At 41.4% G+C, this 25,457-nt stretch overlaps 2 protein-coding genes and 1 pseudogene across 5 annotated transcripts; 1 reads left to right on the top strand and 2 right to left on the bottom strand.

Moving 5' to 3' along the window:
* Positions 1 to 43: 43 nt before the first annotated feature.
* On the bottom strand, positions 44 to 8,615 carry LOC125979040 (peroxiredoxin-like 2A; annotated as a pseudogene).
* Positions 5,476 to 10,971, top strand: mat1a (methionine adenosyltransferase 1A). The gene is made up of 10 exons (XM_049737069.2): positions 5,476 to 5,870; positions 7,046 to 7,123; positions 7,766 to 7,888; positions 7,967 to 8,079; positions 8,153 to 8,296; positions 8,410 to 8,535; positions 8,603 to 8,695; positions 8,757 to 8,939; positions 9,206 to 9,339; positions 10,472 to 10,971. Exons 1-10 carry the CDS (start codon positions 5,804 to 5,806, stop codon positions 10,572 to 10,574), a joined length of 1,164 nt encoding a protein of 387 aa, XP_049593026.1. The 5' UTR covers positions 5,476 to 5,803; the 3' UTR covers positions 10,575 to 10,971.
* Positions 10,972 to 13,382: 2,411 nt separating this feature from the next.
* On the bottom strand, positions 13,383 to 25,416 carry zgc:154058 (Transmembrane protein 150A-like). 4 transcript variants are annotated; one of them, XR_007484987.1, is made up of 10 exons: positions 25,109 to 25,416; positions 24,701 to 24,899; positions 21,237 to 21,284; positions 20,819 to 20,905; positions 19,465 to 19,532; positions 16,467 to 16,594; positions 14,780 to 14,957; positions 14,081 to 14,659; positions 13,910 to 13,990; positions 13,383 to 13,758 (listed from the first exon to the last, which is right to left on the bottom strand). XR_007484987.1 is itself a non-coding variant. In XM_049735535.1 (8 exons), the coding sequence occupies exons 2-8, from the start codon at positions 24,763 to 24,765 to the stop codon at positions 14,412 to 14,414; spliced, it is 822 nt and encodes a 273-aa protein (XP_049591492.1). In that variant the 5' UTR covers positions 24,766 to 24,899; positions 25,109 to 25,416; the 3' UTR covers positions 13,383 to 14,411. The 4 variants fall into 4 exon arrangements, 1 of the variants encoding a protein (XP_049591492.1); XR_007484986.1 differs by having other exon boundaries at positions 13,910 to 14,659; XR_007484985.1 differs by having other exon boundaries at positions 13,383 to 13,990.
* Positions 25,417 to 25,457: the final 41 nt, after the last annotated feature.

The following is a 25,457-nucleotide window of genomic DNA, read 5'->3' as shown; positions in this document are numbered from 1 at the left end:
CAGATAGAGGCCGTTCTTTATCCACCCGGAAAAAACTGTTCAGTTTGTATTAGTCACTGACCCATTTATTTTTTAATCACGTGTTTAAACCAACAAGGGCTAAGACTTCAATGGTTTGATCTTCCTCATAGTTTCAGGCGGGCTGTGTGGTTGTTTACAAACATCCGACCTGCTCCCTCAGAAGAGTTTGGAGTCAGATCATCATTAAAGGCCACAACAGCAAACCAGAAACAACAAGGCAGCAAACTGTCAAAGTTGCCCGTTTTGATACATTTCTTAATGACATCATCAGACATGGTGATCCATAAACCCTGATAGGGTCAGGTCTAGCGTTTCATGTCATCTCGCATTTTGCGGGCGGTTCTGAGGACAGCGAGCATGTTGACTTTATCCCCAAACTCCTTCTCACGATGCTCCAGCAGAATTCCCTGAAAAATACCAACACAAGAAGATAGCATCAGGAAATAGAAATGAATCCAATCAAATTTGATTTCAATCCAAAACATCTTAAGTGTTTTGATTTTTTAAAATGGGTCATAGCATCTACCTGATCTCCAGGCCCAATGACAAAGACTCCCCCCAGGACCAGTCCTTCCCCTCTTAGGTTTCCTCTGAAGCCCCTGCGGTAGGCCCTCCACAGGTTCCTCCACACTCCAATACGCAGGAACATGGAAAGAAACATCCAGCGCTCTTGAGGCCCATAGAAATGTTTCTGTGAGGAAACAGAAAAGCAGCTTAACAGCTTACACCGCGCAACACTGGTTTCCTGTTTGTTATAATTTCCAACCATCTGATCCACGTAAACTTTCCCGGTGAAGTACTTCTTGAAACAGTCCAGCTCCTTGCCAAGATTCTCTTTAACCACAGCAAAGAGAGGCACCTCCAGGTCCTGCAGCTGGGACTTGAGAGAGGACAGCTCTGCAGCCTCCTGCATCATCATAACAGCGTCACTTTCAATCTTGGCAGTTCCATAAACAGTTCCACAATAACACCTCTCTGCACAGCAATCATCCTGGCCGGCGGACCACCATGACCACCGCGCCGCTCTTCTCCCACAGATTTTTGGCCCGGTGTCTCTCATGCACTATAGTAAGCAATGCACCAAATTTAAAAACTAGAGGTGGTTGATGCACACACCATCCATAAAGTCTACATTTACACACTTACCACCTCCGGTGGTCTTCAGCTCTGTGTCCTCCAGCACCTGCAAGTCAGCCCATGTCGGCGAGGTCTGGAACCAGTCGGTGACGGAGCTGATGAGCTCGGCCACAAACAAGCTGACCACCTTCAGTATCGCGTTCACCGTCGCCATGGCCACCTACATGATATATTTCGTTTCATCAACGGTGTCTCCAAGAAAAATGTTCCATAGCGAGACGTTACTCACCGGCCTGTGGTCGCCAACTAATGAGCAGGGGATCTGCGGTTTAAGCCCTGAAATGAGCCCGATCTGTGGAAAAGCCTTTCTTACGTGAGCACGACATAACAGGAATTCCTCAAGAAATGGCTGATGTGAAATGAGGCCACCGTTAGGCTGAACCCTCAGTACCAGGCACGGCCACCGTTAGGTCACCAACACTAGTGGGTGCTGTTTCTAACACATTTAAGAATTGACCTAAAACATGAAATTTCTTTTGAACATTAATAAACATTATCATTTTTATTTTAGTTGGGTTGCTTCTCGAAAAGGAGCATTTAAAAATATATAAAAAAATACTTAGACGCCAGTGAAAATCTTCTGAGTCTTGATTTGGTCCAATGCTGACACCTGCAGGATGTTAGCAGTACTGCATATACGTCACCAATATTGATATATATATACAGCGCCAACTTCATGCAGTTAATGTATTGTAAAAATCTTTTTTTTGAATAGAAATTCAATATCTAAGTGGAAGTATCATTTCCATCATATGTAACACGAATCTACAGTATTTTGTATAGCAAACTAGTTTAATTAACTAGCTTCTAGGTAGGTTGCATTGAATGGTGACGTCATCAGAGTCATATGTATTTTCAGGGCCGCGATGCTATATATAGTTAACAGCCACTGGTGGAAAACACCCCGTCACTTCTCTATTTTATAACTTTTTTTTTTAACAGCTTGCAGTGAAGATAACTTTGAAGTTGAACCATAGACTCCACTCTAGAACTTGGTAGTAAAGTGACTATCACCTGTTTTCCATTATTCAACACACACAAAAAAAAGTTTTGCATCATTACCCCCACCCCCAAAGTATTTTTTCCAAATCCGATAAGTGTGCAAAATTGTCTTACAAGTGAGGTTAACAAGCATGAAGATTAACGCATTTGAAAGCTCTCCAATAGATGGTCAAAGAGCTTCCCATGGTGATGTTCTGAAGAAGCTTCACAAGAGGAATGTGCTTTGGGTCCAAATTGGCTGGAAGCAAGCTGGGATATAGGGTGACAACTTCCCAGCTGCCTCATTCCTTCTGCTTTGTGCATGCGACAGCGTAATAAACATTGGGCGCAATGTTATGTAACTTAATATACTATATTACGAAATGCTCAGAATAGTCAAACGTGTGTTTTGCACAACTTTGGAAGTCTCATATTGGCACACACACATAAAAGTGCTGGTGGGAGGGGGAGGAGGCAGCCAATCAGAGCGCAGGAGATCCACCCCACCTCCCGAGCAGCCATTGGTGGCCTCCCTTGACTGTGCTATATAATGAAGCCAATCAAAAGTGGACGTGGAGTTCATTTCTGTGATAACATTGGTGACATTGATTGACTTCCAAGTTTTTTTTTTTCTCAGTAGGATGGAATATCAAGTGCATTAATACACATATTCCAGATTTAAATTGCCCGTTTCATTAAAAGGGAAGTCAACACAAACCCGCTATTAATTAAGCAGAAAAATCCCCACATTTTTATCCACCTGGGTGGTGCGGCCATTTTGACACTTGTGGGCGAATGAAAATGACGTCACAGTTGCCGGGGACCAATCACGGCTCAGATTGTCACAGGACCAAATTCGAAAAATAGGTTACATACATTTTCATTATTCATTTCTGCACAAGACTCAAAAATGGAGTTAGTACACGAATGCTCAATTGAACCCAAATCAAATGTCCTATTTACTACGTTGAGACATCAAGAAAACGTCTTATATACATTGTTACATAAGTAATTTTCTCAACATAAAAATTTAAACTCACAGGTAACACTGTCACCATGAAAGTGGCTGCAGGCCACATGAACGTTGGGGGCTTTTAACGGTGTGTCCTTGAACCCTTGAAGAGGAAAAACAAACATGATTTTACAGCCTGGAGGAGTTTTATCTCAGAGTGTGTTTAAGTCAAAATCTCCCCAAATGATACGGCAACCCTGACGACCACAAAGAGGTGTTAAACGGCTGCGGAGTCACTCTGACACTTTTTCAGGATTGAGCACAGAAAAGGCCAAGCTCTCAAACGTTGGTTATATTTATTAAATTACATCTCTTTGACTTATTTGGTAAGATATTTAAGGAGTGTTTTGATCAAATGTAGGATAAAAATTGGCCAATAAAGCTGATTCTGATATATTGTGTTTTTGTGCCATGTCTCTTAAAATTTATAGCACGTAAAAAAAAATGTGTGCTAAAAGTTGGTGTTATTTTAAAAATGATCAAATGTATCATGTAAATTTTGGAGTATATATTTTTTAAATGATTGAATCTGAAGTAGAAATGTATTTTTGGCCAAAATTTAAGAATTTTTGTATATTCTAAAATAATTTTGCCAATAAATAAAAATACAAACCTAATTAGTTGCTCTAATTTAATTAATTTTGCAAAAAATGCATTGTATTTTATTTATTTTTTTTACTTTATGAAAACTAGAAAAATAAAATACTTGCTTAAATTTAGCATAAATGTTTTTAGCCTTAATTTACATCATTACACAGTAAATTTGAAGATGGACAAAAGCAGCAGGTTTTCTCTCTGCTGTCAAATAGCAAGTCTGAGTAATATGCTACTATGCCACCGTATCATTAACGCCTTTCTCGAGTCAGTGTGCAAGTTTGCCACAGAGTAGTTTAATGTTTGAAAATGTCATTTTAGGTAACACAAAGGTCGCCGGTCCCTCGGGGGGCCCGCCAGCACATCTTCGTGCGTCAACCTTCTCTTTGGACTTTCAACTCGATCAAATCATACTCATAAAGCCACCTCCACCTCACCCATTCATATAGTTTAATTCAAACATAAAGAGCAAGATGCTAATTAATAGGGAATTTTTACATTAAATTAAAATCTCTTTATTGCTATATCAAGTCAGCTTAATAGCTCCTTGTTGGGCCCTTATTTGATAACGTTAGTCAAAATGGCAGAAGAACCATGTGACTTCTCCTAGCCAATCAAAACTATTGTAAAGTTAACCTTGATAACATTATTACGCATCAATTTGCACTTTCTATTGAACTGTGCGGATGTACCTAATATTGTGTCCGGCATGGATATCAGCAATGCAGTATTTATTGTAAATGTAGGGCAGTCAGGAGATAGCACTTATCTTTAACCAGAACCAGAACGAGCTTGTCAGGAAAAAAAAAAATAAGCTCATTCGTGGTCAGTCATTAACAAACAGCCGAGCAACACTTGGGTCGTCCAGAGTTTTTTTACCCCAATCGCCATCCAAGATAAATAAGAGGCGGATCACCTGTTACATTTTTAACAGGTTGTACCGTTATTTAACGTATTTCCGCACCGTGAATTTGGTACCGTTCAAGTCTTCTCTGGTTTCATCCGGTTCTAAAAGGGAGAAGAAGTAGCAATGTCAAATCAGATACACAAGACTAGTTTACAATGGATATAACAAAAGTCTACACACCCATGTTTGGCATTAAATACATCATTACTGTTGTTCTAGAAGAAAAAAAGAATACACATTGTTTCTTATTATTTATGTGCATAGGCTATCCACTTATTTTTTTTTTTAGAAGATATCACCAGGGCAAAGATGTGATGATGAGGAAATGGTCCCGAGTGTGGAGAGAGCAGAACAGAGCCTCAGGCAGGACACGCATGGAGGCAAGCGTGGAGAAAAACAGGTGAATGTCTTCTTGTAACTCAATTAGTGCTTCTGCGTAATGTAATCGATGCTGTACTGAAGGTAGAAATATCGATTTTTTTTTTGGTGTAACTCCTTTTAATGTTGTTGTCTTTTATACTTAATAAAAAACCGTTATAATTACTGCTCTAATGAAAATAAATACAATATATTCAATAAGATCAGAATAAGAGGTTTAAGAAAAGATCAATGAAATTCAATTGATTTTTTGACATCAGAAAAACCTGGCATTTGAACAGGGGTGTGTAGACTTTTTATATCAACTGTAAGCATCTTTTCACTTCACTCCATTCCTTAATTTTCATCCTCATTGATGAAAATGTGTATTGTGATATTTTGTTTGCTCTCGACACAGCATCTTGAGGCCCACGAGGGGTTAATGTACTGTTACCGCAAGCGCTTGAGCCCTCCCATCCGACACCACCACCCCCCTTCTCCTGGAATGGACTATCCCACGGATTCACATGACATACGCATGTGTGTGTGTTAGCCCATGTATCTATATAAAGGACCATGTGGGCTCGGACGTGGAGTTTTTTAGTAGCCCAGAACTTGTGTTGGCTGCCTCGCTCTCCTCTAGAAAAAAGACAACTAGCGGCAGTGGGAATATAAACTTGTCAAAAGACCAGGACTGATCGCCTGTGGGAACTGAGGAAATCCTTTCCAAAGCCACCCCCCTACCCCAACACACACACTGCCCAAAGCTGCCCCCCGTAAGCAAAAAACGCAAAATGGGTGATCTGCCGGAGGACGGCTCGTTTATGTTCACGTCGGAGTCTGTGGGAGAGGGACATCCAGGTGAGCTTTGCATTTCACACGGCATCCTGAAAAGGTTTTTGATTTTTAAAACTTCCTTTCTATTCCCGAGGTAGGCATGCTCGGCATCCCATTCATAGCGCATGTGTTTGAGGCTCACTCGGATGGACCACGCTGGTGGAGGGGGTTCGGGGGGAGAAGGGGGCGCTAGTGTGCAAGCAGGGGGTGGGGGGGGGTAAGTTCCATGAAAAGTGAGCAACTTGAAAAAAGATTTTCGGTAGTGCTTGACCGATTAATCAACCAGCCAAATTATCAGCCGATATTTGCTCATGTAAAATCGGCAACAACACCCCAAAAAAATCTGCCTTTTTTTTTTTTTTACACTCAACACATTACAACACAAGCCAACTTGGAACAATCAAACATAGCCCAAAAAAACTTAATGAGCTCAATCGATTATTGGAATCAGCACCGGCCTAAAAAGAAATCTGTTATTGGTAAGGCAACATGTTAAGCACCGGTAAAAACATTTCAAATTAAAATGGACAAAATGACAAGTATCTCTCAGATATTAAAAAAAAAAATTACTAAAATACTCCTATATTGTCATAAAAATCAAAATACATTTTTATTAAACTAGACTTTTTGCAAAATAATTCTCTTAAAAAAAAAAAAAAAAAAGCCTACACTTTTCAGTGACAATCACAGACCACAAGAATCGTCAATACGTCAAAAGATAACGTCAAATCTTCAAATGGTTATGCCGTTGTACCCACTGTACTTTTTGGATATCGGCCCCTCCCCCCTCTACTTGCACCTCCCCCTCCTGTCATAATCCTGTCAAAGTCCACGTTGCTACATCCATAATCAGTAAACACAAGCGGGATAACACCTTGACCCGCTTCACAGACATTATGTAACCTTTAACTCCTGCCGCAAAATATTTTTCTTTTTGGCTTCAGTTGGGGTAAACACATTGATCAACTTAACTAGCTATTATTATGCATTGCAAATACATATTTTTTTATTTTTAAAAATGTTTCTGATGTAACCTCTGAGTGGGATTGCTTCATCAAGTTCGAGTGTGTGCGGGTGCACACATTGTCCCGTTTCCTTTTTTTATCTGAACTTCTCCAGCAGCAGAAAATATGTTGACTTCTGATGGATTACAACCGTCTGACCTGACACTTCCTTATCGATGTGTTTTCTTCCCTCAGACAAAATCTGCGACCAGATCAGCGACGCCGTTCTGGATGCGCACCTCAAGCAGGACCCCGATGCCAAAGTGGCCTGTGGTGTGTAAATTGGAACCCACGAAACACTTTGGTCTGAATTCCATCTGGAATACGGGTCACTGTGTGGAATGCATTTCTTGAGCTTTTTAAGTATGACAAGGCGATGGACCTTGTGAAGTCGTAGCTAAATGCTAAGCAGATGTCACATCACCGCAATCCAAAGGGTGCAAGTCTGATCTTTTATTTATATATATATATATATATATATATATATATATATATATATATATATATATATATATATATATATTTTTTAAATTTATTCTTTTATTTTTATTTATTATTTATTTTTTTAATTTTTATTTATTATTTATTTTTTTTATTTTTTTTATTATTAAAATTTATATATATTTAAATAGTTGTGATAATTTTCAGCTATTTTGCGGTTCATTCCTCACACCTTCCTATTATATACGTTTTTTTTTATTTTTAAGTTATTTAATTTAAATTGATCAAAACACACACACGTTCTTTCTTAATTTTTTTGTTGCCAAGAAACAGGAAAGTCCAGTAGCTTAACGCTAACACATAATGTAAAACGCCATATACCTGCTAACCGAAATTAGCTTATAGATGTTCTGGTGATTATTAGCCCTCAAACAACAGCAACAAGAATGACTACTTGTTGGATGCGTTGGGCAGAGACGGTGTGCAAGACGGGCATGGTGCTGCTCTGTGGCGAGATCACGTCCCGTGCCAACGTGGACTACCAGAAGGTGGTGAGGGACGCCATCAAACACATCGGCTATGATAACTCCGATAAAGGTGATTCAATAATGAGTTGATCCAAAAATAACTATTAATTTGAATTGATTTCAATCATCTGCCCTGCGTCATTGTCAGGTTTCGACTACAAGACGTGTAATGTCCTGGTGGCTCTGGAGCAGCAGAGTCCAGATATTGCTCAGGGTGTCCATGTGGACCGCAAAGAGGAGGACATTGGCGCCGGCGACCAGGTGGGACTTCACATGTTGCAATATGGAGGCTAGCAACCTTTTAATCAAAATTTATCATCCGTGTATTTTCAAGGGTCTGATGTTCGGCTACGCCACGGACGAGACGGAGGAGTGCATGCCGCTCACCATCGTTTTAGCCCATAAGCTCAACTCCAAGATGGCCGAGCTCAGACGCAGCGGCATCATCCCATGGTTGCGTCCCGACTCCAAAACGCAGGTTCTATTATTATTATTTATTGGGTTCATGTTTATCCTTACAAACGAATTCCTGAATGAGTTTGTTTGGAACAAGAAGTGGAGATGAGCTCACCTTTGTTGTTCATCCCGCAGGTGACGGTGCATTACGAACAGAAAGATGGTGCCGTGATCCCCAAGAGGGTCCACACCATTGTCATCTCGGTGCAACACGACGACTTCATCTCTCTGGAGGAGCAGAAGAAAGTCCTCAAAGAGAAGGTCGGGTGAAGGTTTCTCATGTGCTGTGGATGGTGCAGGTGTTACCTAATAATCAGTTTCTCCTCAGGTGATCAACGCGGTGGTCCCCGCCAAGTACTTGGACGCCAACACCATCTATCACCTGCAGCCCAGCGGACGCTTCGTCATTGGGGGTCCTCAGGTGACCCCCTCGAGACCTGGACCAAGGGCCATCACCGAGTTGACTCTTTTTGCTTCTTCAGGGGGACGCCGGCGTTACGGGCCGTAAGATCATTGTGGACACATATGGTGGTTGGGGGGCTCACGGGGGCGGCGCCTTCTCCGGCAAGGACTTCTCCAAAGTGGACCGCTCGGCCGCCTACGCCGCCCGCTGGGTGGCCAAATCTCTGGTCAAGGCTAAGCTGTGCAGGAGGGTCTTGGTGCAGGTGGGTGCCAGTCCTAAATTATGTTCATGGAAGTCAAATTATAACAGGCAGTTCTGGTGTCCTTTTTAGGACCCCTGGAAATAGCCCTAGTGGCTGTCTATCAAATTTCATGATGCTCACCAAAAGTGCCTCTAGGGGCTCATTTTTTATTTTTATAATTCTAGCAGGCATCACCTGTCCAAATCACAAAAAACAAAGTATTACCTGTCAAACCCAAAATGGCCGACTTTTGTTTTAGACATTGGCTTTTCGCGCATGTCCTCCAGGTGTCCTACGCCATCGGTGTGGCTCACCCTCTGTCCATCTCGTTGTTCACGTACGGCTCGTCCAGTAAAAGCGAGTCGGAACTGCTGCGCATCGTCAACAAGAACTTCGACCTGAGGCCAGGAGTCATCGTCAGGTAAGTGAACTGAGTACAGTACAGTAAAGGTATCGTCATGATCATAGGTGCCACCAGAGGGCGCCAACAGTAGACAGCGTATTGTTCATATAAAGACTAAATTACTCATGGGTGCCACCAGAGGGCGCCAACAATACAGTGTATTGTTCATATAAAGACTAAATTACACTTTGTTTGGCATATATAGATACAAGCTGTTATACATTTATATAACATGTTATGCAAATTTGAAATTACATTGTCAGTAATCTAAGAAAGTAAAATACAAAAATATATACGTGTAATAGATATTTTAAATATAAATTGGTTTACCAAACATTGAGAACACATCTTCGGTCATTTTTTCCCACCTTTTAAAAAGCCCAAATTTTGATCCAGCTCTTGTATTGAATCCCGTTCAACCAACAGTGCTTAGTTGGGTTCGATTGCAATCTCGTGTCAGTTTTTCTTGGGACTCTGCCATCTCCCCTACTATCAAAGAAGCATTACAGAAAATAGCAGCAATGTATTGTTTATTAATGAAGAATTATCGGAATGGTTCCAAAAGAACGTGGCTGCACATCAGCAATAAAGATGGTAGAAGACAACAGCAGGAGCGGGACTATCATGTTGCCAACCAGGTTACCACTCTTGCCAGTGGTAACAATGTCATTTCTGGTAACTTGCCCGCCACATGCTGAGCAAAAACAGAAAATATTCCTTCGTTATTACATGGAAAATATACATAGTGAAACGAGAATAGGCAACTATGGATGTTCTTACCCACTCTGAACAGAGAAAATAGGAGTAGACCTCCCAGCCAAAACTTTGCGTCCATTTAATTTGTTTCTGCGGAGAAGAGAAACACAAAGCAACGAAAGGATTAATCAAGAATGAAGCCTTTAAGGCAGGAGGAAAAAAAGCAGCAATGGGAAATGTGATATAGAGAGCTTTTATGTGTTACTTAACTTCTTTGTGTGTATTCTCTGTGACATGGTTGCTGAATTCCTATTGGTTCAGAAAAAGCTTTGTCTAATTGCTTCCTGGAAAATCATCACTGAAAAATATTATTCATTCATAATTCACAGAAAAAAAAATGGTAATGATAATTAAATTGAACTTTACTGTAATGCCTCGAATGATTTCTCTGCAGGGAGCTTCAGCTGAAGAGGCCCATCTACCAGCAGACCGCCACTTACGGCCATTTCGGTCGGCCCGAGTTCACCTGGGAGGTTCCCAAAAGGCTCGTCCTCTAAGCTCTCCATGTTCTTGCAGTAAATACTTACTGAAGGACATGGACCAAAACCAATCAAACCAAAGTTATAAAATATTCGTGGCTGAGAAACGATGTTGAGATGAGGAGGTGTAACGTGAAGGACACCTAATGGGAACAAAGACACCATCCTATTAAATTGTAGATTGGTGCTCTTTTCTTTTTTTTTTTCTTTTTCTTTTCAAATGCTGATGAACGTACAACGCCAATGCTGGAGATGTTTTTTAGAACAACCATTAGTGTACTTAGTGCTAAAACCAAATCTTCACTTCTCATTGTTTGAATGTCATGTGTGCTGCTGGAAATGGAAATGCTGGTCACAATCAACATGGTGCTCCACAAAACAGGTCAATAAAAAAATAAAAAATAAATTAAAAAAACATCTCTCATCAGAGGTATGTTACAACCAAAACACGTCAAAACAAACATTCAGTTGTGTATATATGTTCACATTCAAATCAAAGCAAAAAAAAATCCACAAAATGACACAAATGTATGAATATTTAATAATGCCTAAAAAAAATCTGCATTTGTTTTTGCCATGTAATTCTGAAAACGAGCTTAAAAAAAACAAATGCTACAAATGCTCATCCCATTTGACAATACCCTTAAAAAAAGTTACTTTGTTTTAATTCTAAGAACAAATCAAATCTGAAAAAAGTAAATTATATTCAGTAAAGTCCTAAATATTTGCTGCCTTTGTTTTTTTGGCAGGTGGTACCAACAAAACAAAAATTAGGTCGCGGCACAAAGAAGCTCATTTAATGTGCTCAGAAGTTGCCAAATGCCTTTACTTTTATCTTCATAAAATCCAGTTATTTATGTCATAAAGATTTCTTAAGTGCTTTTGTTTTATTGCGAAATTGAAAAAAAAAGGTGATGTAAAAAGCTTCAAAATGCCAAAAAAAACAAATTAAATCTTAAAATCCCCCTAAATGGCACAAATGCTGACAAAACCTTTTTTGCCATCTCAAAATTAAATTAAACTTGCTAAGAGCCTTTTATCACGCAACTAAAAGTAAAAAAAAAAAAAGGCACAAATGCTCAACCTAATCAAAATTAGCCAAAATGTCACTTTTTTTTTTTTTTACGCATGCAACTAAAAACAAATGTTTTTTCATTTTCCATTTGTTTTACAAATTGCCAAGTAACAGAGTCTTAATGTGTGTTTTAACGGGCATTTTTTTTTTGGGGGGGGGGGATTATGTCTTAATTCTAAAAAAAATATTCTTTGATGAAGTGATTGGTGTCCTCTGCTGTCATCAATATAACTGGACTGTAAATAATTCAACCAAAAGAAAATTAAAGGTGTCAATTGCCTATGTGCTTTTGTTTGTTTTTGTGCAATAAAGCGAAGGGGGGGATTTATTTAAAAGGGTTTATTTGTGAACATAAAGGCATACACACATATACACACACGCACACATACACACCGTATACAATCATCAAAATTGAATTTACAACTGCAACCTCTTTGGTTTGCTTTTAATATAAGGCACATGGGCAGCTGAGTTGAGTACTGAATATCCACATAGAGTATTGTACATCTAATATTTATCTACGCGCAGGTTTACAGGTTAATTATTTCATAGTCTACTAATGATTGCATGATAGCTTTTGCTAATATGGTGTAGCTTGGCAGCGCAGTGAGCTATTCATATTGGAATGGTCTACTTTTGTTTTTAAACCATAAAACAAACAAAAGAAAAGTACACAACGGGTTGTCAACAGTAAAACAAGGCGATAGAACAGAAGTAAGTGAATTGTGTTATGTCCTAACATTTTCCTGAGTGTAAAGATGAGTCAGTAAATGAAAACAAATGGGGAATTTAGAAGGCAAAAATTATAGAGCGAGAGGTTGCTTAATTTTTTTGTACTCGATTATTTCCGTATGTAGTCCACTTGTGGAAAACCTCAAATTTTTAATGAAAACCAGGAAAAGGAGTGTATTTTGTTTTTGCTAACTTATTTCTAATGGAGATAACTGGCACCATCTGGTGGACGAATATAAAAGAAAAATAATGCTAAACTAAAAATGTAATGTGGGACTGCTGGGACGTTTAATTCCCAAAGAAGCACGCTGGCGGAAAATAGTTAACCTTTGCTGCAGCACGTTTTGCTTGGGGTTGAAAAAAATAGCACCAACTAATAGACAAGTATATATTTTTTATGGTTTTTTTTCAGGTGGTTTTTTTTGTCACCAGGACCTTCTGTGGATTTTAAATTTTATATATATAAATAAGACACAAAGGAGAGGAAATATTCCTTGAAACGTATCAATGAAAATTTCAGGTGTTTTTCACAACTACAAACAGTGATGTAAACATACTGGCCTCTAAACAATAATATATATATATATATATATATATATATATATATATATATATATATATATATATATATATATATATATATATATATATATATATATATATATGGGCTTGTTAATATTGAATAATGTATTTTTAAATCATTTTTAACAGCAGTTTTATGGCCATTTTTAAAGTGATTTGAGACAAATGACGGACTGACGGGAAAAACAAGTGACCTAAGTCTGTAAAGATGGCGATAAATATAAATTAATGACGTGTAACAAGTATGACAACAGCTGCATAGGTCATTTTGGTTGGCACACGTCTGGAGTACAGCATAGTAGAATATGTTGGACTAAGCCAATGAATGCCTCCATCCCCACACATAAAAAAAAAAAAAAAAAAAAAATCTGTTAAAATAGATGTCAAGGCAACGTGACTATTTTAGGCAACATTAGGTACACCTGTAAATGGCTGAGTATACTCGGAAAATGTAAAAGTCAAGGTAAATCTGTTGTAATCTTTTTCCGGATGTATTTGTGGTGTACCCAATACTGATAAAATTGAGTGTACTGTACAATATTGCTTTGACGGATGCGCTAACGTTACAATCAGCGATATAGAGAGAGGCTTTGTTATTAGCACCGAGGCCACAGGCACAGTGATATTTGGCACACTTTTGACAGCAACATCACCTCTCAGAGGAATATTATAGAAAAAAAAAACAAGCTTACAGTGAGCGGATGGAATGCACAGAAGTCTGCGTAGCATCTTTGGCAGAGAATCGTATAGCAACGGAGGTCTGTTGGCAACGTTTGGACAATCAAGCGTCTGCATTGTGAGGCAGCATCAGTACTTGGAGAACATGAGGACAAACAAACAGTGACAGAGATGTCAGTGGGGAACAAACATCATTCGCGGTATGAGCAGGGGGGGGGGGACCTGCTATGCAGACCTTTGACCTCATTTTTAGATATCACAGATAAACTATGAAAATTCGACATACCAGGTCCCCGTAACAGTATTTACGTAACTGGTCTGTCGGACAATCTGAAGAGAGTTTATTGCTTCTGTCCTGACCTTCCTCCTATGAGAGCAGCAGACAATACGGGCATTGCGCTTTCTAATTTGAGCTGCGGCCGTCCAGCAGCTCGGTGTTTAGCATGCGCCCACTCACCAAATGAAATGAAAAAGGGCCGGTTGTAATCACCTGAAGAGGAAAACATCCAAGGTCACTTGTTGAGACGGAGAGGGCGGGAGAGAGGAACAAGAGATTTTTCTGATGGACCTTTAGCTCTCCGATGCTGACACGAGGCGCTGAAGGCCGGCCGGCTGGCTGGAAAATTTGGTTTCACACACACGTGCAAAATGCAGACAGGCAGAAAGGAGGTGGAAAAGCGCTGATGTAATGAAAGAAAGGTTTTCCGTTGGGGCTTTGCTCGAGTTCAAATCTTCATGGGATTGAGTGACTCGACTGATTTGACAAGGATAATCCAGCACGTCGGGCGCTACAGGGTGGACATGTTTTCGGATGGGTGCGACGCTAGCGGCGGACACAGCGAGTCCACCTTGTGTTCCCTCCCCACGCCCCCCAGGGAGCCCCCTCGGGCCAGCACGGCCACGGTGTCCCCCGAAATGCCGGCAAACTCGAAGGCGAACGTCCCGTAGAAGAGCATGATGATGACGCAGAAGACCCACTCGAAGACGGCCGAGGCGTGTTGCAGGATGAAACTTTCCTGGCAGAAAAACACGCCGCCTGGAAATGTCGTTAAGGAGCGCATAAAAGAGCTTCGGAGACGACTCGACTCGGTTAAATCAAAACCCTTTCAAATCATTAACGGAAAGCACGAAACAAACGGGCGGTCAAAGAGGATACTGAGTACCAAGGCGACGAAGGCGAGTAAGGTCATGCAGAGCCGTAGGTGGGCCACATTGTACTCCCCCTGCGTCTTGGCCAGCCGGTAGGTCAGCGCCGACTGCAGGCCCACAAACAGCATACTGGTGGGGAAGGCGATGCCTGCTCCGACATAGTGGAGAATTTTGGCATAGTCCACCTATCAGAAAGAGAAAAGATTTGGATTAACGTCCTCTTTAGAGCAGAAGTATTATTTTGTGTGTCTACATGTGTTGCTGCACAGATTGTGTTCAAATATTTAAAGCAAACAAGTGTGGTACGTGTGCTCCCTCTAGTGGCACATAAAATAATCACTGATTCAATGTTTAAATTGGGCTTTTTTTTTGTACAAATACTGTTTGTTGTATTATGAATTCCGTTTGTTGTTTATTTTTTTGCGAACTGTAATGAAATGCAATTGTGCAACAAACTTTTTTGGATTTTTAAAATCATAGCTGGCGTGTCGGAGCATCGCAGCAATATCCGATGTCACGTCTGCAGACACAGCGGTAGATAAATAACATTATATCAACTAAGACTTCCTCCGAGTGGTTTTTCAACCTCTTGGTGGCAGCTGAGTCACATCGTGTGAGTCGGGCGAGCGTCAGATGTTACAGATCTGCCCGGTCCTATCACCGTACGCCTCAATGAGTCAGTTACAGAAATAACATATTAGAAGTCAGTGCTGCAAATAGTTTCAAGTCATCCAATCATGACACAAATGCATCTTTGAAATATATTTGATGTCACCGAGGTTCTAAACCTTTCAACAACTTGCATTTAAATGCAAGCGGAAGCAAGAAATGCAAACAAAGCATTCAACAATCCTCACTTCTCTGGCATATATTCACGAGCAAGAGACTTTCAAAAGAGCCACGCTCACAAGCGTCATCTATTTACGTCCGTCTGCCCGACAAGCGAAAGCCCCCGTGACCACGCCACAGCTGTCCTGCCAGCCCGCACCTTATGTAACAGCGGGGCGACGGCGCGGTGCTAACGTCGTCACGCCTCTTCCTGCCTTTTTGATCAATGTCTTCCCTGGCAAAATGTTTTCCCCTGTCACTACTCATCCACCGTCATTTACATCTTGATTTCCTTCCCCTAAGCATGCAAAGAGCGTGGGCCAAGTTCAAGGGCCTGCATTTGGTTAAAGATGGAGCCCTCTAGGCTCTGCCCAAAAATTCTGGATGCCAGACTCTATGAGTCACTTTCGGCTCGTGAAAAAACCCTTGTGCAGAGAGCAGGGCCCCGGAGGAAAAACAGAAACCAGGTCGCTATTGCTCAATATTATGTACATAAGTACTTGGAAATGATGAAAAATAACATATTTGTGGTGATGTTCAAAATATTAATATTAATTCAGCCTATTTGCTATATCTCCATGTTGTTCTATTCCCGCCGTTCCCACACGATCCCAGATGGAGGTTTTATTTGGCATTCCTGTAAGACCCTCCTCTCCCTCTGCGTACCCATCTTGGAAAGAAGCGGACGACCTCCATCGAGGCACCCGGCCAGCTCTCCCCAAATATTTAAACTAAGCAGAGATTCTTTCCAAAGAACAAACATCTACAGAGGAGCGAAGAGGAACAGCGCCAACAAACTGACTTTAATAAACATAAGTGTGGATAAGATTTTTTAAAAAATGAAGCATTTGGCTTGGAGATCATACCTGGAAGTTGCCCACCATGATGAGTCCAGCCGCACAGATCCAGCCTGTGGAGAGACTCGCCGTGTTGAGGACGCAATTTTGGTGCTTCTCAATGACGTGGGCGTAGCGGAGCAGCACGATCACCATGACTGTGAAGCAAAAAGTACCAGAAAGAGGGAAATTTAGAGCAATTTGGGTACATTTATTTGATTTATTATTGATAAAAAGGCAAACACTACAGTATGCATATTTTGAGTTAATTTTAATATTGACTTGAGGGGTTGGGTGGTATTACATAAGAATAAAGGTGAAGGAAAATGGAGGAGCCAACTGCGACTGTTTGATGGGTTAATGGGATGTGACTGGGCAGGCATTGTTGGTGCAAGCCCCCACGAGTTTGTCTTTGTCTGGGACCTTTGCAGCTCCTCCAGCGCTGACGCGGGCTTGAGCAGCTTCTCGCTAAAAGTGGGCCACGCAGGGTGAGATGGCAGAATGAAAGGGGACAAGGAGCCCCTGGTGTCTTGACACGCAGCCCGTATATTGTACTAAAGCGTCTCTTTGTCATCCCCGAATCGGCGTAGTCATGGCGAGCGAGGCTGAGGGGGCGGGGGGGACACCGAGTTGACAACGCTCGACGCCGCTTTTGGCGGGATGTGGAAATGTCAGAGAAGACATCTCGGTGCACTTTACATAACCTCAACACAAGGATTACTCTATTAGGAGAGTCGCATGAATTTAAAGGGCTTTAAATGTTGCTTTTAAGGATGGTAAGAGGGACACGGGCAAAAAAAAAAAAAAAAACGCTACCAGCTACAGATTTCTAAGAGATCATTTTCTTAGTCATGCAATCATCAATTATTCTTTTCATCTCAACAAGTTGAATTTTGTGTGTATGCGGAGTAGAAAAAAAAAAAGTCAGTAACAACTGAAAGGGGGGGGGCGCAGCATCTCCTTGTAAACAATCTGGTCTCCCCCCCCCCCCCCCCCCCTTTCTCTCTTCCCTCTTTGTATAAAATGGGAAACATGCTGGCTCACTGAAAGGATAAGCAAGTCAACAGCGGTTTATTGCATTAGATTATGGCATTTCTGGCTCTCTGCTGCAGACTCGCCGGCTGTCGACCTTTTCCCCATTGCTCCAAAATGACTTTTGAGACATTACAGATGAGGACGTGGCAGCTCGCTTAGCATTAGGCGGAAAATGTAAAATGTCCAAAACTGCGACGGAACGTTGAAAGATGAGAAACATTTGCCCTGTTAGCTACAAGTATCATGAATGTTTGGATTATTTTGGTTGGCTGGATTGATTTCCGTACTTGTGCCATGTTGACGGGTTATTGATTACTTCAGAATTTAATGTATGAATAGCAAGAGGTGTAATTGAGCTCCACCCAAAGGCTCTGGGCAAGCTCTTTCCTTGTAGTTTTAACTTGATTTATTTTATTACAACAGATTATTTTTACAACAAAGTCTTCTATTTATAGAAGACTCAAAATTTAGATTACAAAAATTTATCTTTGCTGTATTTCTTCCAGGACATGCAGATTTTTTTTTTTGTCCAATCAGATTTCCGCCTCCGTGTTGTCATGTCAATCTAACCTGTCCATGCCTTAAAAATTAGCCGTCCCGTGTAACATTAATATTCGTAAAGTTTGCATTGCTCAAAATCTTACCTATTTCCTTAAAAATCGCGGTTACAGACATTATATAACATCTTGCGCAACACCAAAGAATGAGACTAATTTATCATGAATGCACACATGACTGGGCTTTTGATCACAATCCAAATCGGGATCCAAACCGGATTACACACGCTCTGACCCCCTAAGTGGCGGGCCGACTTAAACATTCAACAATTGAAAGAAACACCACGCACGCACAAAATAATAATAATCATAAAAATATCAACAGGTTCTTATCAGACCACACCTTACAGTTAAACAAACGCCAATGTCTCCTACGTGGGGGATTGGTTTCAGCCCGAACATTCTCTCCCACGGGAGGTATGCGGAGAAATAATGCAACTATTGTCTTTGAAGGATTGTATGGGCAAAGAAAGGAAACCGGAGTGATGGCTTCGAGTTAATCCTCGGCGCCCGTAAATCAATCGGCTATTTACGACAGGCTCTACCGCGTCGTTACGCTTTCTTGTCCTGTAGCTGATAAATAAAAAGATAAACCCCTTGTATTGGATTATTCTGATCAATTGCTTGGAGGCAGAGAAAGAAAGGAAGCGTCGATGAAGGGGTTAAAAGGAGCCACGACAACAGAGGCACTGTTGTAAATTATATACATTGAATGTAGCTGCCGGTACGGCTCAGGCAACAGTCCAGTGCCAACCAATCAGAGTCAAGGGATTGTAAATAGCAGAATGGCGACTCCTCGTGAATAAACATGGCGAGGAACCAAGCCCTCTTCCTTACACACGCACGCACGTACGTATTCACACACTCATGTGTGAGCTGCAGCTGGGAAACATTAACTACATAAGGGCAGTCAGAACCAGCACTTAGCAAAAGGAACAGCACGTGTAAACTAACAAAAAAAAAAAAGTTTGGGCCGGAAAACGGACTGAAAAATCAGATGTTGAAATGATTTTGTGTACCGAGCTTGATTTTGTTGAATGTTAAGGAAGTGGACTTGTTCATTTGAGATTTTTTTATTATTATTTTTTTAATCGGTGCTATCATCTGCATTTTTTCTCATGGTGCATTCAAGGCCACCGCAATGTCCTACTTTTGAATGTCATCTTGTACTTCTGCATTTCTTCCGCTGTAAAAGGAACGGAAAGAAACATTGCATTTCCCAGACAGCAAGATTGTCAGTAATGATTTTATAATACCAAAGTAATGCCAGATGTATATAAAGCCGCTTTGCCTTGATAGCTAGCACGCGCTAGCTTGTATTTTAGAAGAAGCTAAATTTGCTTTCGACACGAGAACAGCAGACATAAACAAATACAGCGCTAATGACGGGGGGGGGGTGATTGAGTTTGTGTAAGCGTGTACACATGATGCCTTACCCATGAATGAGCCTGTGCTGCAGATAAGGCTGAAGAAGCAACTCTCCGGCGGAAGCGTCCCGCATTTACTGCAAGACGAGAGAACACGGACATTAATGACATGAACAATTGCCGACAAATAAAATTGTGTGACTCTTTCCAGGCGGTGAAATCGAGGCTTTTGACACACACAGCTTCTCTTTGAATGAACAGCAATTGTTTTGTTGGTGGTCTGCTAATAGAGGCCGTTCTGTCTGTGCACGGAGCGGCTGCCCACCAAAAGCCAACTCAGCTGACTGCAGTCACATGCGTCGGAATACAGTAGACACGCTTGATTATTTTATCTTGACTAAGAATTAACTCAATGAATGTTTCACTTTTTCTTCGGCTTTTTTTTTTTTTTGGGGTAGCGCATATGGCAAAAAGTGCGGATGAATAACATGCATGAACTTTTACTCCACATTTATTTGTCCAAAATTACGCATTTGAACTTGAACTTTTATCCCAATTTTTTCACATTGCAGCTGACTGTCGGCTGGCTTATGCAAGAATTGTCAGGCTTATTATCGCCAAAGCTGGTGGAGTGCCGCATCACAAGCCAAGCAAAACATGTTCAATTTAAGAGAACTTCAGACAAGCATTCCCCCCTGTCGTTTCATCTCTGTCCATTTTACATAACCTCTTTGTTTGGTCTCTCCTCTTGTTTATCTTTGGTGACATAATGCATGATTTATTGTTTTTTCTTGAAAAGATTTCATCCAGACATGTTACATAAACGGCAAATCTATCGAGGGTCGAACTAGCCTTTCATGATCAAACGCCCGGGTTAAAGAAAACAGCCACCGCACTTTGGTTTGCTCCCAAAGATGCAAACTCTGCGAGTTGTGTGTTTACATGATTGCATGGGGCCGGGCTCTGCCTCTGAGCAGCCACAGTGGAAGGCGAGACGTTTCAGCGCCGAGTCATTTTCCCAACGTGGGTAGAAGCGTCTCCTTCGAGCAGGGGCGTCAAACTCATTTTTTGTCACGGACCACATCGTAGTCAGTTTCCTTCGGAGGGCCATTATGACTCGTTCAAATATTTCAAAGAAATTAATGCTAATAATTTTTTTTTTTTTTTTAAGTGAACACAATTTGTCATTTTAATATTGACACAAAGTTGAGGAACAATTTGCGGGCCACATAAAATGATGTGGCGGGCCGTATGTGGAGGGGGGCTCGGGTTTGACACGTATGCCTTAGAGGAGCCGCTTTAATCCGCAGGAGGGACGTGAAGCACAATGGCCCCCGTGTTCCTGCTTTTAATCGTCAGACAGACAGACACGTGCAGGGAGACGTGCAGGAGCTTGGGTGGGGGCGAGGGGGTCCTCACTGACCTGATGAGAGGTATGTTGTCGAGCGTGCAGCACAACACTGGGCCGCTCTGCAAGTACAGCTCCTCTTCGCACGACTGGTTGTACAACCTGGAACGGCACACCGTTGGACATTTTCTGACCTTGTTTTCAAACGATTGTACAGAGCGCATCTTTTTTTTCCCACACACCATTAGAGAAGCAAAATAAAATGCCAAGTCATGACGTAGGTGTTGTACGTAAAGAAGCATAGCAATAGAAAATAAGGAAGTAAAAAAAAAAAAAAAAAAAAGGAAGCGAAGTAAGGAAATTTCAAATTGTAAAGTGAAATTGGCCCCAAAAAAAACGATGCTACCAAGCCTATTTGTCTATTTTCAAAAGTGTCTGCTTGGAATTTAAATCAAAGATTTCCTGTCCCAAAAGAGAAGATGATCATACGTACCAGTTATCCACTGGGCAGACGTGCTGGTTGTAGAGGGCCATGGCATACCTGGGGGAGGAGAGCAAGAGTAATTAACCGAAACAAATAGCCACAATTCACTTCTTTTATGGGGTGTTGTTTATGTGCTTGGCCTTTTTCTGCAAAGATGCTTCTTGGTTTGTGAATTCTTGGCTCTCCAGCATTTGCTACAAAAGCAGCTCCTCCTCCTCCTTTGCATCTTTTCCAACTTTCTCCTGTTGTGTATTTTAGCCTATTTGGAGATGATCATTTTCTGTGTGGCAATACTCTCTTATCTTCGTTGTTTCGTGGTTCCAATTGGCCCTCTGATGGCAAGCAAAGCCATGACACCTGATGAAAACAAAATTTGACACCCCTGCTTTAGGCATGGGCAACCTGCCATTTCTTATCACTCCGTCCCCAACTCGACGAGGCTACAGACAGATTACAGTGCGAGTGTTTGAGTCAATCTCGGGTAATCACATCCCGGCTTCCGCGTTGATCAGGTTGCTGACCAGCTCCGCAAGTCAGTGACCGGAGGAGCATTTTAATTCGCGAGATAAAAACAACGACTGTTCTTCAGATTGTTGCATCATGTGACGCAGACATCGTCAAATAGATTTACAATCCTGACATGCACCGAGCCACATAACGCGGAGACGTAAATAAAACAGAATGAGATCATCAAAAGCACGATTGGCCTTGCGACACGGCTTAGCTAATAAACGCTTCCATCGTTATTCATGGTTACACTGATCAAAAGCTTATTGGAAAACCAGACGCAAATATTCTGTTGTGATCACAGAAAGCGGTTCAAGACGAGTTCAAGCGTCAATTAAGAATGTTTCCGTGGCCGAACGTGTTCGCGCCATAAAACATCTTCTGACGTGCGCACCTGCTCCACACACGCAGCTTGGCGAGATTGTGTTGTCACAAGCTGTCAGAATCTACAGATTCTCCTGTGAGAATTAGAATACTTTTTTTTTAATGCCTCTAAAATGGCACACAAAAACCTTGAGGCAACGTAAATCAGTCGTATAAGCTACTTGCCAGACGTTGTGGCTTTAAAGAGCTTTTGTGAAGGAAACCCTCAGGTGAGCGTGAAACCCGGCCTCGAGATAGCAAGCTAACAAAGCCAACTTGAGCGTTGACAAAAAACAAAGGAGGATATGAGCAAAAACGTCGGATTAGCGAGGGATTTTCTTCAGAGCTCCATGAGAAAGAATCGTGGGTGGCTGACGTTTAGGATATTCCACTGGTTTGCTTTTTGTAGGAAAATACCAGAGATGGAGCTCAAACTAAAGTTCTCATGAAGTAATAATAACTTTTTTTTTTTTCCCCCAAATAGAACATGAAAAAGCCTCTTTCATGGAAAAATCTGCTACGGTCAACAGTTCCAAAGAGCTGTGCAAAAATAACACGGGAAGACCACAGGAAAGGGTGTGAAGCGGGAACGATGAATTTATTTGGGCTGTATATAGCGATGGAGCTATTTTTAGATCTAGAGTTGCAAAATCCCGTAACACACGCGTCAAACTTGTGACGCATCATTTGATGTGGCCCTGGAAGTGTCCGCTTACCACCATTTTAGCTTTTCAAAACTCATTCTCACTACTGCCAAATCGGCATTGTAAGAGGGTGTGCACACTTGCGCAATCACATTAAATCACATTTATTTGTACTTTCCCCCTCTACAAGTTTAGGTTGCATTTTTCCCCATTTGAGTTGTACAATGTTGTAATTTAAAAAACAATTATTACAACCTGCCATTGTGTAGAATTCTTTATATAAATATTTATTTTAGGTGTTGCTCAATGTATGCATGGCCAATGGGTCAGCGGTTCATGCTTTACATTACGGTACGTCCGCACACTATTTACTTTCCTCCCATCCTGTCGCCAGTGGCGAAAGAAGCAAGTTATGCAACAGGTCACATCCTTTGACATCGCAGTCTTCAGGAGAGAGAGAGAGGGCGGACGGGGGTTGACTGCTTCTCGAGACAAGGCGCTCTTGAGAACCAGACAGTAAGGAACCTGAGTTTGGAGGGTGGCTGAAAGCGGAATTGGCAAGTCGGGAAAACGTGCTCATGCGTGACTACCGTCGAGGTGCGCTTACATTATGTGATCTTGTTCATCTAAAAATCAAAACAAATGAAAAAGCCAACCTCTTCACACAAAAATCTTTATCGGTTAATGTGTCGCACAAATCAATTGTCCAGTGTTTTAAGGCACTGTTTTTTAACCTTCAACACGATTGCCTTTGTCCCGGTTGTCTGCTGGGATAAGCAGTGTAGAAAATAAACAAATGGGTTTTTTAATTTATTTAAAAAAATCAAACAAATGGAATGTCAAAGTGACAAATTGCCTTTGAGTAGTCGTTAACAGTATTGCAATATTCCAGAATCTTTGCTATGCCATTCTTGTGCTAACATGACACGGCGCATACATTAAGTTGCACTCTCCGTACACAACTGTGAACATTTGGAACGGGGCCATGTGTCTCTCTCTGCCCCTACGACTCCCCTCCTATGGTTCGCATTCCTCTTCTAATAACAGCGGAGTTGGCAGCCCGAACATGAACACGAGGTACTCACTCAAAAAGAGGAAGAGGTAAGATGTACAGGCTGGCAAGAACATTTTACACCTTTTTGGAAAATTCTACGGTCCCTTCTTCCTGGAGAGCTAATCCACATGCAATTACCATGGCTCCCAGGAATTCAGGGTAAACATGTAGCGTTGCTCCCTTGGATTCAAGGGGAATCACAAGTTTGCTCATCTAAGCGGTCCCCAACCTTTTGTGTAACACGGACCAAAAATATTTTTCGGGAACTAGCATAGAAGGAAAAAATGGCAGAAAGAATACAATTAAACAAAAGTGTGTTACTTCGGTCTTATCTGTAATTGTTTTGCTTGCAATTGTGTTTCAGTTTGCAAAAACTGACACTTCATACAATTATAAGGTTGGAAAAGGAAGCAAGGGAATTTGGTGTTTTTTTTGTAAGTCTCTGCATAGTCCACCTTGACTTTCATCCAGAACACAAATGAATGTGTCAAAGCAGTTTTAAAGGCTTCATTGCCTCATTTGTGAGCTTGTCTCAACCTATTATGTGGAGCAAACTGAATCACCTGGAGCCATAAACCCTTTCGATATCAACATCCATCTTAAGGTTCATGTATACTCTGTCATCATGAGTAGGACAACTTTGGAAAAGTAGGAAGATTACATGCAACTGGTGATGCAAAAGTTGCAAATACTAATAGTGAATTCTAGAAGTATGAAGTTTTATGTAGTGTCCTACAACAAGCCCAAAGACTGATATACATTTTTCAAGTTGGTGATCTTAACTGACTTTGGCAGGTTGGTATCTGACCTTGGATAATCCTTGATGACTTCACACAAGAATACTTTGACCTCAGATGTTTGAAATCACTGCGTAATAAAAATGAGGGGAAAATGTGAATACTTACACAACCCAGATCCCAGTGATGGTCAGTACTGGGAGGCTAATCGGCAGGATCACCCACAGAGACATGGCAGGCACTGCGAACCCTCTTTCCTTTTTTTCCTCTTCGACCACCCGAGCAATATGTGCCCAAGTTGTTCTAACATTTAACTGTGTGGGGCTGACATCTGCGCGGACGGCAAATGAGTCATTTTTCAGGCACACTAGAAGGACGGAAGAGGGAAAGGGCACTATTATGACTTTATATCAAATTGTTCAAATTTAACAGGAGTTAAATTGAGCTTACCACCGGGTACGTTGTTTTAACATTACACGTTATCTTCATTAAATATCAACAAAGAATAACGACGAATGCTACGCGGCGTCTCGTGCCGCAAGCTAGCAAAAAATAAATGAGAGCATCTTTACTCACCTTCCGCCGCTACGTTTCCGAGCAAGTGGTGTTTTTTCTCCCACCACAAGTCGTTTTCCTTAACTTCAGTGTTAGACGACTTGGCGTCTTCCCTTTTCAGTTAGCCGAGGGGAAACAAAAGCAAAAAAGGCGCAGAAACGGTAGTTTTCTGGCGTTTTCTAGTAGAAAACCCCGTTTAGACCATTTAGTGATAGCGGGAAAACGAAGGGGGAGTTCGTTTGCCTTCAACGCGTAGCGCGACCTGCATGATAGCCGCCACGAGACACTCCAGGCTATCCAGCTGTTTGACTCCGCCCCCGCAACCTGTGCCGGCGTATGTACCGAGAAGTACCGCGGGGAGGCACTGTTG

Source organism: Syngnathus scovelli, chromosome 12 (assembly GCF_024217435.2).
Source record: "Syngnathus scovelli strain Florida chromosome 12, RoL_Ssco_1.2, whole genome shotgun sequence".
NCBI lineage: Eukaryota > Metazoa > Chordata > Actinopteri > Syngnathiformes > Syngnathidae > Syngnathus > Syngnathus scovelli.
The sequence above is the reverse complement of the archived record's forward strand: the minus strand, read 5'-3'. Positions and strand labels throughout refer to the sequence as shown.